This window comes from Chlorocebus sabaeus, chromosome 8 (genome assembly GCF_047675955.1).
Source record: "Chlorocebus sabaeus isolate Y175 chromosome 8, mChlSab1.0.hap1, whole genome shotgun sequence".
Classification (NCBI taxonomy): Eukaryota; Metazoa; Chordata; class Mammalia; order Primates; family Cercopithecidae; genus Chlorocebus; species Chlorocebus sabaeus.
In genome coordinates this window covers 112,158,233-112,170,942 of record NC_132911.1, presented here as the reverse complement: position 1 = coordinate 112,170,942, position 12,710 = coordinate 112,158,233, and the positions used below count along the sequence as shown (strand labels likewise).

The following is a 12,710-nucleotide window of genomic DNA, read 5'->3' as shown; positions in this document are numbered from 1 at the left end:
TAAAAGTTCACTTTAAGTGTCGTAACATATTTACCTTAAGGCATTTTATACGTAAAAATCTCAATTATGTCCTATATCAAAACAAAAATTTTACAAAGAAATATCGCTGAACTTTGGAGAATGACATGTTTTAAGCAAGATTCATCAGAAGGATATTACAGCAGATAAAACAATTCAAATAGTCCACTGGAATGCACAGCAAAATTAAATTTGACAATATAAACAAAGTCAAAATATTCTGCTTCTGTCAGCTACATATGCTGTGTCTTTGCTATCACCAGTAAGGAGTTAACTAGAAACTGAGTTCTTAAACAATATATCCACTGTGAGTATAACAAAATGAAGTTAGAATCTTCATACGCAAGTTTAATAAATCATCATGGTTTATTTAACAAGGTTATTCTACATTAGAGTTTTATATATATATATATATATATATGTGATATGAAGAGACTGATGTACAATCAATAAGTCTTAAATCTCTCTTCCATGGATTTCCCCCATCTTCCCACTTAGCAGTAAAAGGCATTTTTAGGTTTATATAAACACATTCTTTACAACTGCCTTCTTAACAGAAAATTACTGTAGTATATAAACAGCACTGGGCATTTAGTAAATAAGTTACAGGCCAATAAGTTCAATTGTGCAGTTGTGAAATCTAATGTCAAAGAGTTTTTGAAACCTTAAGACTGGGTGATCTGCAATGTTTCCAACATGTCTTCGACAGCCTTAAGAGAATATTTGGTTTCCTTCTTACTTCGACCTGCAAACTAATTAAAAAAAAAAAAAAAAGCTCAATTAGGCTCAATTTCAATGGCAGGTTCAAAATGACAATCTTACCTTCACATTGCTAATGAAATTTTATAACTTCATTATAAACATTGACTATTTTATAACTAGTAGGAAATCAAATATATTCTTTGTTATTTTCAGTAAGAATAAAATTTGGGTATTAAGGACATTTTCCTTTAAGGTCTTACCTTCAGTAGAAGTGTACAGAGATTTCACTGCACACTTGGCCAGTTTAAATGTTTTAAATGTTTACGTAGTATAATAACCTATAAAATCATAGATTTGAAACTATCCTACTCAGATCAAAAAAATATGAAATAAAAAGTATAATTTTAAAACGCAATTTAGCTTACATTTATGTGGGAATTGAACCATTTCTACTCATCTGATGTCTAAACAGATTTTTACAATTTCAAACAAAGGTACAATAAAAATACAAGTTATTTCACTAAACATTTTAAAGTTGCAAGTACTCTCTAAAATTAAAGTAGCTCATAATTTAAGTTTCCAGATTAATTAGTTAACTAAATGATACGGTTCTGCAAACAGCTGTCAAGTAAAAACCTACGCTACACATTAAAACAATGTAAAAATGTTTTAAAGTATGCATTTCTACTTTATTAATTGTAATTTACTTATAAAACTAATTGGGATTGGATTTTACTATGAAAACAAAATATAATACATCAATACATACACAAAATATACCCTATATTTGTGTATTTAAAAGGAAATTCATGGCATATTAAATTCAATATCGTACATATAATCGCTGGAGGGAAACACTGTTGAATACCACATGCTGATTTTAAAATGAATTTGTTAACTGCACTGACAATTCCCATCATTTATTAGTCTGATTTAAAACAAAAGCTTTACTTGATAAGCAAGTGTTCCTTGTTGGAGATGGGAGAAAGTTTGTTTTATATATATATACTTTACCCATTTTCCCCCTGGTTAAATATGATTAAAATACTTGGTATTAGCAACATCTAGTGTTTTCAAGTTAACATCAAACCACTCAATACATTTTCAAGTGACTGATCATTTCTTCAAATAACAATGCTGTCTTAAGCACTTGGTACTTGATTTACGATGTGTTCCTTGTCTTTTGTAATTACCTTAATTTGGAAAACTTCTCATGACCTGTTCAGAAAGATTAAGTGATCAAGCACAGGTAATATCATAGAAGAAACAGGCTTCAGGAACTGGTAACCTGTCTCTGACCCCTCTGGCTGCAGCTTAACATTATGATTCCCTCACACTTCCTATACTCTAAACCATTAGATTAGTTTCTGTAGTTGAATCCTGATTTGAAAAAGTAAATAAAGGATGTTTCTAGTGGAAACGCCAGAGGAAAAAAAAAACTTCTCATAAAAATCAATATCACCTTGCCTTTCAAAAGGCATCACGAATTTAAGGAATTCATATGTTAAATACGGTAACAGCAATATCACATTTAAAACTTTGTCCTTTTATAATTTCCCCTGAGGACTAAAGGCTGTGGGGCATGCTTACTACTTTTGCTACCCAGTCAATAAATTACACAATACACAAGGATTTACCAGAAATAGAAAGCTTTTCCTTTTACCACCATTTATGAAACATAAATAGGAATGGTCCTAATCAGATACTTAAAGGTCTGATTCTGAGAAAATTAGGGGTACAGAATAGGACATCACATAGTAACATTACCACATAACATTTATTCTAATTGCTTTTAAATAGCAAAGTAAAAATAAAAAAAAATCTGTAGAGCTAAAACCATAACATGTATTTTTAAATACAGTATTTTTCTTGGTTTATACTTAAACATAAAAATAATAGTGTGATCTTTTAAAATTAGCTAATTTTAAAGAGTCACCTAAAATGGTGTCAACATTACTCACAACCAGTGCAATCTGGAAAAAACCAAATGAATTTACTTGTGTCAGAACAAATAAAAGAAAGTTGGAAATATAAATCTATCACTTCAAATTTAATGTGACATGCAATTATTCTGTCTATTCCAGAATTGTATGGCAATTTAACTGATTAAGTCAGAATCATTTTTTCTCTCAAATCATGATTTAATTTTCTGTTTCCCAAAAGGACAGTAACAGAATCACCGCTGCAATCATAAATAACATATAAATCACTAGCACAGATTTAACTGTGCACCAAAGAAGCATTTATCTGGAAAATCATTGTAAGTTCACATTAAAGTTTTCCATGTGCATTAATCAAATGTGTCTGCTTCTACTGAACATGTTAAACCAATTACCTAATTGAAGAGCAAGTAGTAGCCATATTGTTTCATCATTAAGTGGAAACAAACAAAGAAAAGCAGTTCTTGAAACCTAATATTCCCTAATTTATAAATATCTAGAAAAATCACATATTAAATATTATATACTCTATACTGGTTTACATGCTTAGATACGACTAAGAAATTCTCACTGAGATCCCAAAGATTTACCTAGTTATCAAGAATGTCATTCTCTGAAAGTTATACTCTTCTACATGATTCACAAATTCTGTATTTTTGTTTTCATACAGGTAGATTTTGCTTAAGTAAATCTTTCAAAATTCTCTGTAAGATCTACAAGAAAACTCACCAGAAAAAACAAAAACACAACCAAATAATAAAAACTTGCTTATCAGATTCAGAGGTCAGTGATTCATGCATTGTAATAACTGAGATACCTTGCTTGGTATCTTTATATCATTTGTGGAAAACACATGGGTAGACAAAGTAGTAGGAAAAATGAAATGGATTGTAAATGAATGAATCTCAAAAACATACTGAGTGAAAGAAGCCAGACACAGAAGAGCACATAGCCTATAAACTCATTTATACAAAGTTATAGTACAGGCAAAACTAATGTTTGGTGATAAAAATCAAATCAGTGCTTGTTTATCTCCCAGTGGGGGATGAGGTTGACTGCAAATTGGCAGAAGGAAGCTTTCTTGGGTGATGAAAATGCTATTTTGAGTGGGGGGGCTGGTAAGGGGGTATACATATTTGTTAAAACTCAGACTGTATACTTAAAATATAGGCATTTGATTACATGTAAATTATACCTCAACACACCTCAAGGGGGTCTTGTCACACTGAAGAGACAGGGAGAAGGAAAAACATAATAACTTATATTTTAACTTCTTTAATTCTCAGAATATTTTATTATGGCCATCTTGCAGAAGAAAAGATAAGCCAAGAGATGTTAGGTAATTTACTCAAGTTTGCATAGCTAATAATTAAATCAGAGTCAAAATTTGAACCCAGACAACATGTGTCCAGCATCTGTAATCTTCTCTTTAACTACACTGAACTAGCTTCCATGGACAGGACTCATGATAGAATACAAGATGGACAGAAACACTAGATATCCATATGGGGAGCAACTGACCCCTATTTCATATCATACATAAAAATCAATTCCAGGCCAGATGCAGTGACTCATGCCTATAATCCTGGCACTCCACTGGGAGACTGAGACAGGAGGATTACTTGAGGCCAGGAGTTTGAGACCAGCCTGTGCAATACAGCTGGACTTCATCTCCACAAAAAATTTAAAAATTAGCTAAGCACAGTGGCATGCGCCTACAGTCCCAGCGAGTTGGAAGGCTGAGGCAGGAGGATAACTCAACCTGGGTGGTTGAGGGCAAAGTGAGCCATGATCATGCCACTGCACTCCAGCCGGGGTGACAGAACCAGATTCTGTCTCAAAAAAATAAAAATTAAAAATTAAAAATAAATCAATTCCAAATGGGTTGTGGATTAAATATGAAAAGTAAAATAGAAATTCCGAAGACACACAGAATTCCTTATGACCATGAGTAGCAAAAGATTTCTTAAACAGAACACAAAAATCACAAACAAATGACTGAGGCATTTGAACACATTTCATTTCAGAACTTCTATTCCTCAAGATCGTATAAGCAAAAAAGTAAAAAGTTATATATATTTGCTTATATATAACTAAAAAAGGGCTCAAAGCAAAAAACTAAAGAAATAAGTCATACGAATACTAATGAGAAAAATATTTCATGAAAGAGGATATCCAAATGGAACTGATCATCAGGGACATGCAAAATAAAACCATGAAGTACCACTCTGCACATGTACCAGAATGGCTATAATTACAAAGACTGACAGAACCAAGTGTTGGTGAAGATGTGGGACTATTAGAACTCTTACCGCTGGTGGGAGCAAACTAACTTGGAAAACTGCCTTTAACTACTAAAGTTAAATATACATATATTCTATGACCCAGTATTTTCACTCAAAGATATACAGAACTGCACATACAGTAAGAACTGCACATACATGTCCACCAAAAGATCTGTACAGCAATATTCAGTATAGTTTATTCAAAATAGCCCAAACAGAAAATATTCCAAATGCATAGCAATAACTGACTAGACAAAGTATAACATTCATACAATGAACTACAGTAGAAGAAAATGAATGAACTACAGACATAAACAAGGATAAATCCCATAAACTGAATAATGATAGAAATATGCAAGACAAAAAAGAATACATACTGGCTGATTCCATAAACTACAGGGTTATAAGTGAGTACTCTTAAGGAAAACAAGAGGAGAAATTAAGAGGACTTACCAAGAGGGCTTTGGGATGCTGCAGTGTTTATATTTATTAGCCTGGATATATTTACCTTATATTAGTCACTGAAAGGCACATTTATTACTTGCATCCTTTTTTTCTGTTATAATTCTTATTTCTATATTGTAATTTAGTAAAAATTGATTTTAAAATAGTTGTGTCAAAAAAGCACTCTGAAGAGTTGTTTCTCATAAATGTCTTAAAAACGATTATGTAGTATGCATAGCATTACTTTTATATTATACAAATCTTACCTTTAAATCACACACTCCCACATACTCCCAAGCCTACTCTGTGTGGAACTCCATTACAGATCTGAGCTATCCCAAACTACATTTGAAGAAGCACAGTCTCGCTAATATTTATAAATACTCTGACTTACAATATGCCAACAAAACTAATATGCTCTATAACAGACAATAAAAATACACAAAGGTGACTTTCGATGATGTGATTATGGAGGCATTACATTTTTTAAATCTCCTCAAATTTTCTCCAACCAGAAGGGCAAAAACGAACAACAAAAAGCCAGCATCAAAACCAACATAATAGAACTCAAGCCCACAGACGACATTTCCAAAAAAACTAGGTAACAGTCAATTTTCTAAACCCTAGAATGTGACTATGACATCAAGAGCAGCATGACCTACAAAAGATTAACAACTGTGTGGTAGGAGAAATAGAAATAGAGGACAACCTACTACTCTACAAGAAACCAGAAACCCAACAAATCATGAATTCTTAATCCACGAAACAAGAAAATCTGAGATGATGCATCTGCCAAGGGCCTAGAAGTCTTCATAAGCTCCAAAACAAAGATAAGTGTAAAAAACTATTCACAAATGTGAGATTAGACAAGTCTAACCATCTACTATCTTAAAATCTCTAAAATATCTAGCAAACATCCTCTTCCAGAAGGACAAAACTTCACACCCTGAAGAAAAACAATTAAAAACTGAAACCAAACCTAACAGGGCAGAAACACCAGGGCAAGAAGGAGAGATGGTTCAGATAAGGAGAGGTGAGAAAAGGAGTGATGCCCAGAGGCAGCAATCCCAGAAGGAAACAAAACAAAAAGGAAGAAACACAAACTGTAACAACAATATGTAACATTTAAAGCTGACAGCAACACTTCAGATTTCAAGATCTTGAGGGCTCTAGAAATAGAACAGTGGGCTGAAGCCAGAAAATCTTTCTGGGTCACACTAAGACAGACTCTCCATTCACACTCAGTTCTAAGACAGACTCTCCATTCACACTCAGTTCTAAGACAGACTCTCCATTCACACTCAGTTCTAAGACAGACTCTCCATTCACACTCAGTTCTAAGACAGACTGTTCATTCACACTCAGTTCTAAGAAAGACTGTCCATTCACACTCAGTTCTAAGAAAGACTGTCCATTCACACTCAGTTCTAAGAAAGACTGTCCATTCACACTCAGTTCTAAGACAGACTGTCCATTCACACTCAATTCTAAGAAAGACTGTCCATTCACACTCAGTTCTAAGAAAGACTGGCTACACAAAGAGGTCATATTTGAGTTCTCTTTAGCAACAAAAGGAGGTAGCCATAGAATAGTCAAGCTGGGAAAGCTACCCTAATCTATCTCCAACTTCCTGCCATTCCATAGACATCTCCTCCTAATAGTCCAGGAACACTACCTCATTTAAACATGGAGGACAAGAAAAATATGAATCAACTTCATAAAAAATTATGGAGAAAACATAAAATACAGAAAATGACAAAATAATTTGAAGGAAAATGAATAATAAAGGACATAGAAAAATGAAGTCTAATATACTTGTAACTGAAACCCTGAAAAAGAAAACGAAGCAGAGAAAAAAATACTTGTAATTCTATAAGCAACTTTTCTCAACTAAAAGGGCTAAATTGATGTACTAAATGGGTGTACTGTGTATTTAGGAAAACTGACCCAAGAAGAATCAATAAAACAAATCGTAGTAAGACTACTGGATTTTAAAGATAAAGAAAAAATTCCTTTGGGTAACCAGACAAAAAGTCACTTATGATAAAAAGCAAGTCAAGATGGCATCATACTTCTTGACGGCAACATTTTATTCTGAAACAGAATGAAACAGTGGGGCATGGTGATGCCTGCACCTGTAGTCCCAGCTACTTAGGAGGCTGAGGTAAAAGGATCGCATGAAGCCAGGAGTTCACTGCCAGCCTGGGCAATGTAGCAAGATCTCGTCTATATTAAACACACACAAAAAAACCAACTGAACAATATGCTTAAGATACTTAGGTAAAGGATCAACGGGTATATAAAAAGCCAAACTGTCCTTTAAATATAAAGGCTATAGACAATAAGGCTAAAGATATAAGAAGATGTGTTTTCCCATGAGTAAATTTCTCATGAAAAATAATTTCCCAAAAATTTGCTAAGGATGAGCTTTAGAAAACGAAGATACAAATGGAGAAGTTTCAGTAAAAGATCTGAAGTATAAGCAGACTGCACAAACTTTGTTACGCAGTTTGATTAGTTTACTTTAAGGCTTTTCTTCCTTCTTTTCTATTTCTTGAGATACTTATGATTAAAAATATACTCACATACCCAATCTGCTTCTGAAATGCGACATATTTATTTATCCTGAGTTTTTAGAATTAGTTTGCGTTTGCCAAATGCAGAACCACTGAGATTTCCAGATTGCAAGGTTAATTATGAAATAATACTACTAACAGATTACTCTTGAGGGGATAAAAAGGTAGTCTTAAAACCACAAATTAATTCTACACAAAATACATTTCATAAAGCCCCAAAGGCATATAAGTCCAATGCCAGACATCTGACTTTGTAGTTTGTAGAAACAAAACTAAGAAATACATTAACTGACCTACATAGCAAAATGATCAATAAATACTAACCTGATAAGCTCTGTTTATTTGACTAGCTGCCCAACTAGCATATTTCATGTTGTCCTTTTTCGTTTTTGCACTTGCTTTTGGATTAGAAGCAATATGACTTGCCGACTAAAAACAAACAAACAATTACATCAAAAGCAAAATTCCTTTTTTGCTAGTCAAGATAATCAAAAACATAAGGGACACGGTTGCAATGGGATGATAATAAAGAATTTTTAAAAACTGTACCAAAATAATTTTTAATATAAACATAAAATTGAATATTAGTGCTTAAAAATGAAAATATATTTTAAAATATAGTATAAATCCAAAATAGTGGAAAGGGAAAATATATTTTAAATAATACCTAAAATTATTTAATTATGTATCTGTAACAGCTCTTAAAGGTAAAACTCCGTATCGTTTAAATAAAGAAGCTATAGAAGAACACTTTATAAACCAAAAGCACTTTACCACTGTAGGATATTACTGGTATTATTTCTTGTTATTGAATTACATAAGCTTGCCTATGTCAGAATCACATAATTATTGAATATTTATAGAAAAAGGAAACTCAAAAATAATTTAGCCTGACATCCTACATTAATAGATAAAAGAAATTTAAGTCCAATAGGAGAGATTTAACTTGACCAAAGCAAAATAATGGGTCTTTGAAATAAAGAAGATCTTTATCTCTAATCCATTTCTCTTTTCACTATACCATGAGTTTTCAAACTGTGTTTTAGAGAACCAATTAGTCCCTGCAATTTGATCCACCCTCTCCTTTTTAAAAATGTATTTAAATGAGCAGTTCTTAATCTGGGATCTGTGAAAGAATCCACAAAACCCCAAAATCATATGCTAATTATTAAATGTATATATTACTGTGAAGAGTAAGATATAACTTTAATCCTATTCTTAAATATATTTTACTCTTAAAAGAATCTGACCATGTGATTCAAAAACAGGTTAAGCCTTTGTTTTATGCCAGCCTGTGCTACAGGCTCTTTCACCTATGTCTCCGTCTCTGCCAGTGAAGAATCTATATCCCCAAATCTGACTTTTATACCTCTATGACTTTAATGTTACCTTCTTCTTATGAATTTTAGTAGATGCAGTGGTTACGAGAAAAACTATGGAGTTAACTTCCAGGGCTGGAAACCCAACTCAATCATTTAGGAGCTCTGTGCCCATCTTTGGGCAAATTAATAAAATCCGTGTCTCAGTTTCACCACCTGAGAATAGTATTGAGAGCACCTACTCAAATACTTGATGTGAGGATTTATTGATTTAAAATAAAAAATACAGGTCAGAACAAGGCCCAGCACATAAAGTGCTATGTATAAACTATTATTAATAATATGTTGTATATTATATAGTTTTTAAAATTAGTATTTATTTGATAAAGAGATACTTCTACTATAGTATATTTTCAAGCCATTGCAATTAGCTTTGCTAGAATCCAGGAAAATTTTCTTGAAATACATTTGAACCATTTTCTAATCATATTTTGCCATTCCTTTTTAAAAATTATTTCATTTTTATTTCTTCCTATCTCCATTTCTTCAATCAGTTCTTTTTCATTGAGCTGCAACTAGAAGACACTTATCAAGAAGTCTGTCAAAAGAACAGGATAAATAAAAAATTCAAAGAACTAACTGACATATTAAAGTTTATTTTTCCTAGCCTTTCTTATTTTAGAGAGGTGCTCACTTTATATACATGTCTTAAAGGTCAGCAAATTATTCCTCCATTTCCCATACTCTTATTAATTGACTTTTCTAAACTCTGCATTTGGCATACCTAAACAAGAGATCATTACATACTTCCCACAATTTCCAAACTGTTTTTCTACACCATAAAAAATGTTTTAATTTGATATATTAGGGATTTTATTTCTAATGTATTTTATTGGCATAGTTTAAAAATACGTCATACAACTATAATTTAGGGAAGAAATACAATAATGTTGGGCATAAACCCAAGAATATCAAAACAAGAAATCATGTTTTTTTTCCTGTTACTACTTAATTTTATAAGGGCAGATTTCAATTCTGATACGATAAAAGATGGTTTACAAAAAAGAAAGTCAAACAGGCTGTAGTAACATTCAAAAATAAAACTGGCTTACAAGCTATTGCTCAGAATTAATTACAGAAAAAAATTATATGCTTATCAATAAAATACAAAAAACAGGAGAGGAGTGTTTGGAGGGGATAGTTGAATGGATTTTAAGTGACAGATTTTTAAAAATAACATTAAACATGCACCTCAACTCACCATATAAAGCCCAAACAAAGCTCTCATATTTCTGTTGTTCAGTTTCAATGCCTGTGCAAAATACTTTCTTGAAAGTTCGAGGTTTTCAAGTCCACCTTGGGTATATTTAACCTGTTAAAAATTGGAAAGTGCTGAAAACCGTTTATTTTACTACTTTGAAATATAGCATGGTTTCATCATACCACAGGCATTAAGTAATCGAAACAGATATTCTCTCTAAAAATAAATACAAGATGTTAAAAGAATTCACCTAAAGGTTTTTAAAGCTAATCTAAAATTTCAAACATAACCTTCCCCCAGAAAGCTATTCTGTTCTACGAACATTGAGATGACTGAGTAGTTTTTAAAACAAAAATGCTGCCACAATAAAAAAGCCAGAATAATTTCTATTTCAGCTGCCTCACAAATGCTTCACTTCACATTGTATTTTCTATTACTGGCATTATAAATGTGGACTTAAATATTGAATTGTCCTTTCATAATCTGTACGGACATTCTTTAATAATGAATCCCTTCTAGCCTTATAGCATTCAATTGTACTGCTATTCTTAACAGTATGCAAATTAAATAAATACTTCCTATGTCCCAACTGGCTTTAATACAAATTTCCCAGAATATGGATTTAACAATCATAATCACTATAAATGTCTCAGAAGCCATTAAGTGGTGGCAAATGTGATATAATTAGGAAAGAAAATAGTACACAAATATAAAAATACAAGGAATTTCACTGTTTTAAGTATGTCTTAATTGAAGTCAGTATTACCACTGCAATGTTAAAAATTTTAAACTTTTATTCCCACAATGTAATGTTCATCAGATGTTTTAAACATATACTTGCTTAACATGAAGGAAATATTCTTAGTTCCATAATAATACCGAATAGTAACCAAAATAAAATTACATGCCATTGTTCTGAAAACACTTACTTCAGCAAACTGCTGACAGTATAAGTGGTTGTGTGGATTAGTCATCATTAGTTCCTCTAAACAAAAGGCTGCTTTTGCATAGCTAAAAACACATCAAGAGGAGAAATTAATTTTAAAAGTCACAAATTTTTATTTTAGTTAAACCTTGAAATAATTTAAAAACTTTAGTGATGTTAAACAATTTATTCACAAAATAATTTACATAGCTTTATTAATAAAGTATTTGTCATCTGAAATTCATAAACATCAATGACATTAAATTTTACCATGAAATTAATAAACACAGGCTTAAATCTTAAAGCAGCCTGTAAACAATCAACAGATACTGCATTTTAAAAATTGGGTCACTCCTACTACATCTCATCATTACTAATAAGAAAGGCTTCAAGACCTTGGATCAAGTTGTATATAGAACAACTTCTGGAAGTTGACTGATCATTTAAAAAAAAATTCAAACAGCTAATGTGTAAGGAGAAAATAAATACTTTATTAAATATTCTCTACTCACTAAAAATTCTTCACAGGCATATATTTACCAACATATTCTATTACAAAGATTTCTCTCATTACTTAAGTTTACTGTCAAATACCAAATTATAATAAAGTTATAAATTTCTAAGCCCATGAAAAATAGATCAAGTTGGTTTTGATATACACTGTGCTACTATTTAATCTTGTGGTAGAATAAACAAAAATCTTGCTGAAAACCTAAGGAAAGACAACTGCCAGAAAGAGCTCTGGAAAAACATTTTAAAGCATGTGACTATAATTCACTAAATATATTTTAAATGTTTAATGCCATGTGACTATCCTCACTATCTATAGGAAATCCTAATGAACACAGGTGTTACAAGATTTCTTCCCAGTGAGGAAGTGATGACACTACCCAACAAAAAGAGGTTACCTAAAGTTATTTTTGGCATTTGTTACCAACATACAAAAGTATCTACCTTGACACTAACGCCTGATATACTTTTAAAAATTATTTTCCTGTTTCACACAAGTATAAGCTAAATTTTACTAATTGCTTATTAGGTGTCATGCATTTTCTATGCGTGTTACATGTATTAACTCATTTAATCCTACCAAAATCCTAGGAAGAAGGAAATTATTATCACCATGCTAGAGCTGAGAATACTGAGGCACAGAGCTGGAAACTGAATCTCAGGCTGTGCCACTCCAGACAGCCTGTACTCTTTAACCACTACATATGCTGTTTATATGCATTACACATAA

The 12,710-nt window shown here is 32.0% G+C and overlaps 1 protein-coding gene across 1 annotated transcript in view; it reads right to left on the bottom strand.

The window, feature by feature from the left end:
• Positions 1 to 361: 361 nt before the first annotated feature.
• The window catches only part of EMC2 (ER membrane protein complex subunit 2), a 49,406-nt gene continuing 37,057 nt past the window's right edge, over positions 362 to 12,710 (bottom strand). Inside the window, exons 8-11 of the mRNA XM_008001355.3 lie at positions 11,475 to 11,556; positions 10,546 to 10,656; positions 8,290 to 8,394; positions 362 to 770 (exon numbers count right to left, since the gene is read on the bottom strand). Coding sequence (XP_007999546.2) covers positions 684 to 770; positions 8,290 to 8,394; positions 10,546 to 10,656; positions 11,475 to 11,556 — 385 coding nt within the window. The 3' untranslated portion in view covers positions 362 to 683. The remainder of the gene's footprint in view (positions 771 to 8,289; positions 8,395 to 10,545; positions 10,657 to 11,474; positions 11,557 to 12,710) is intronic.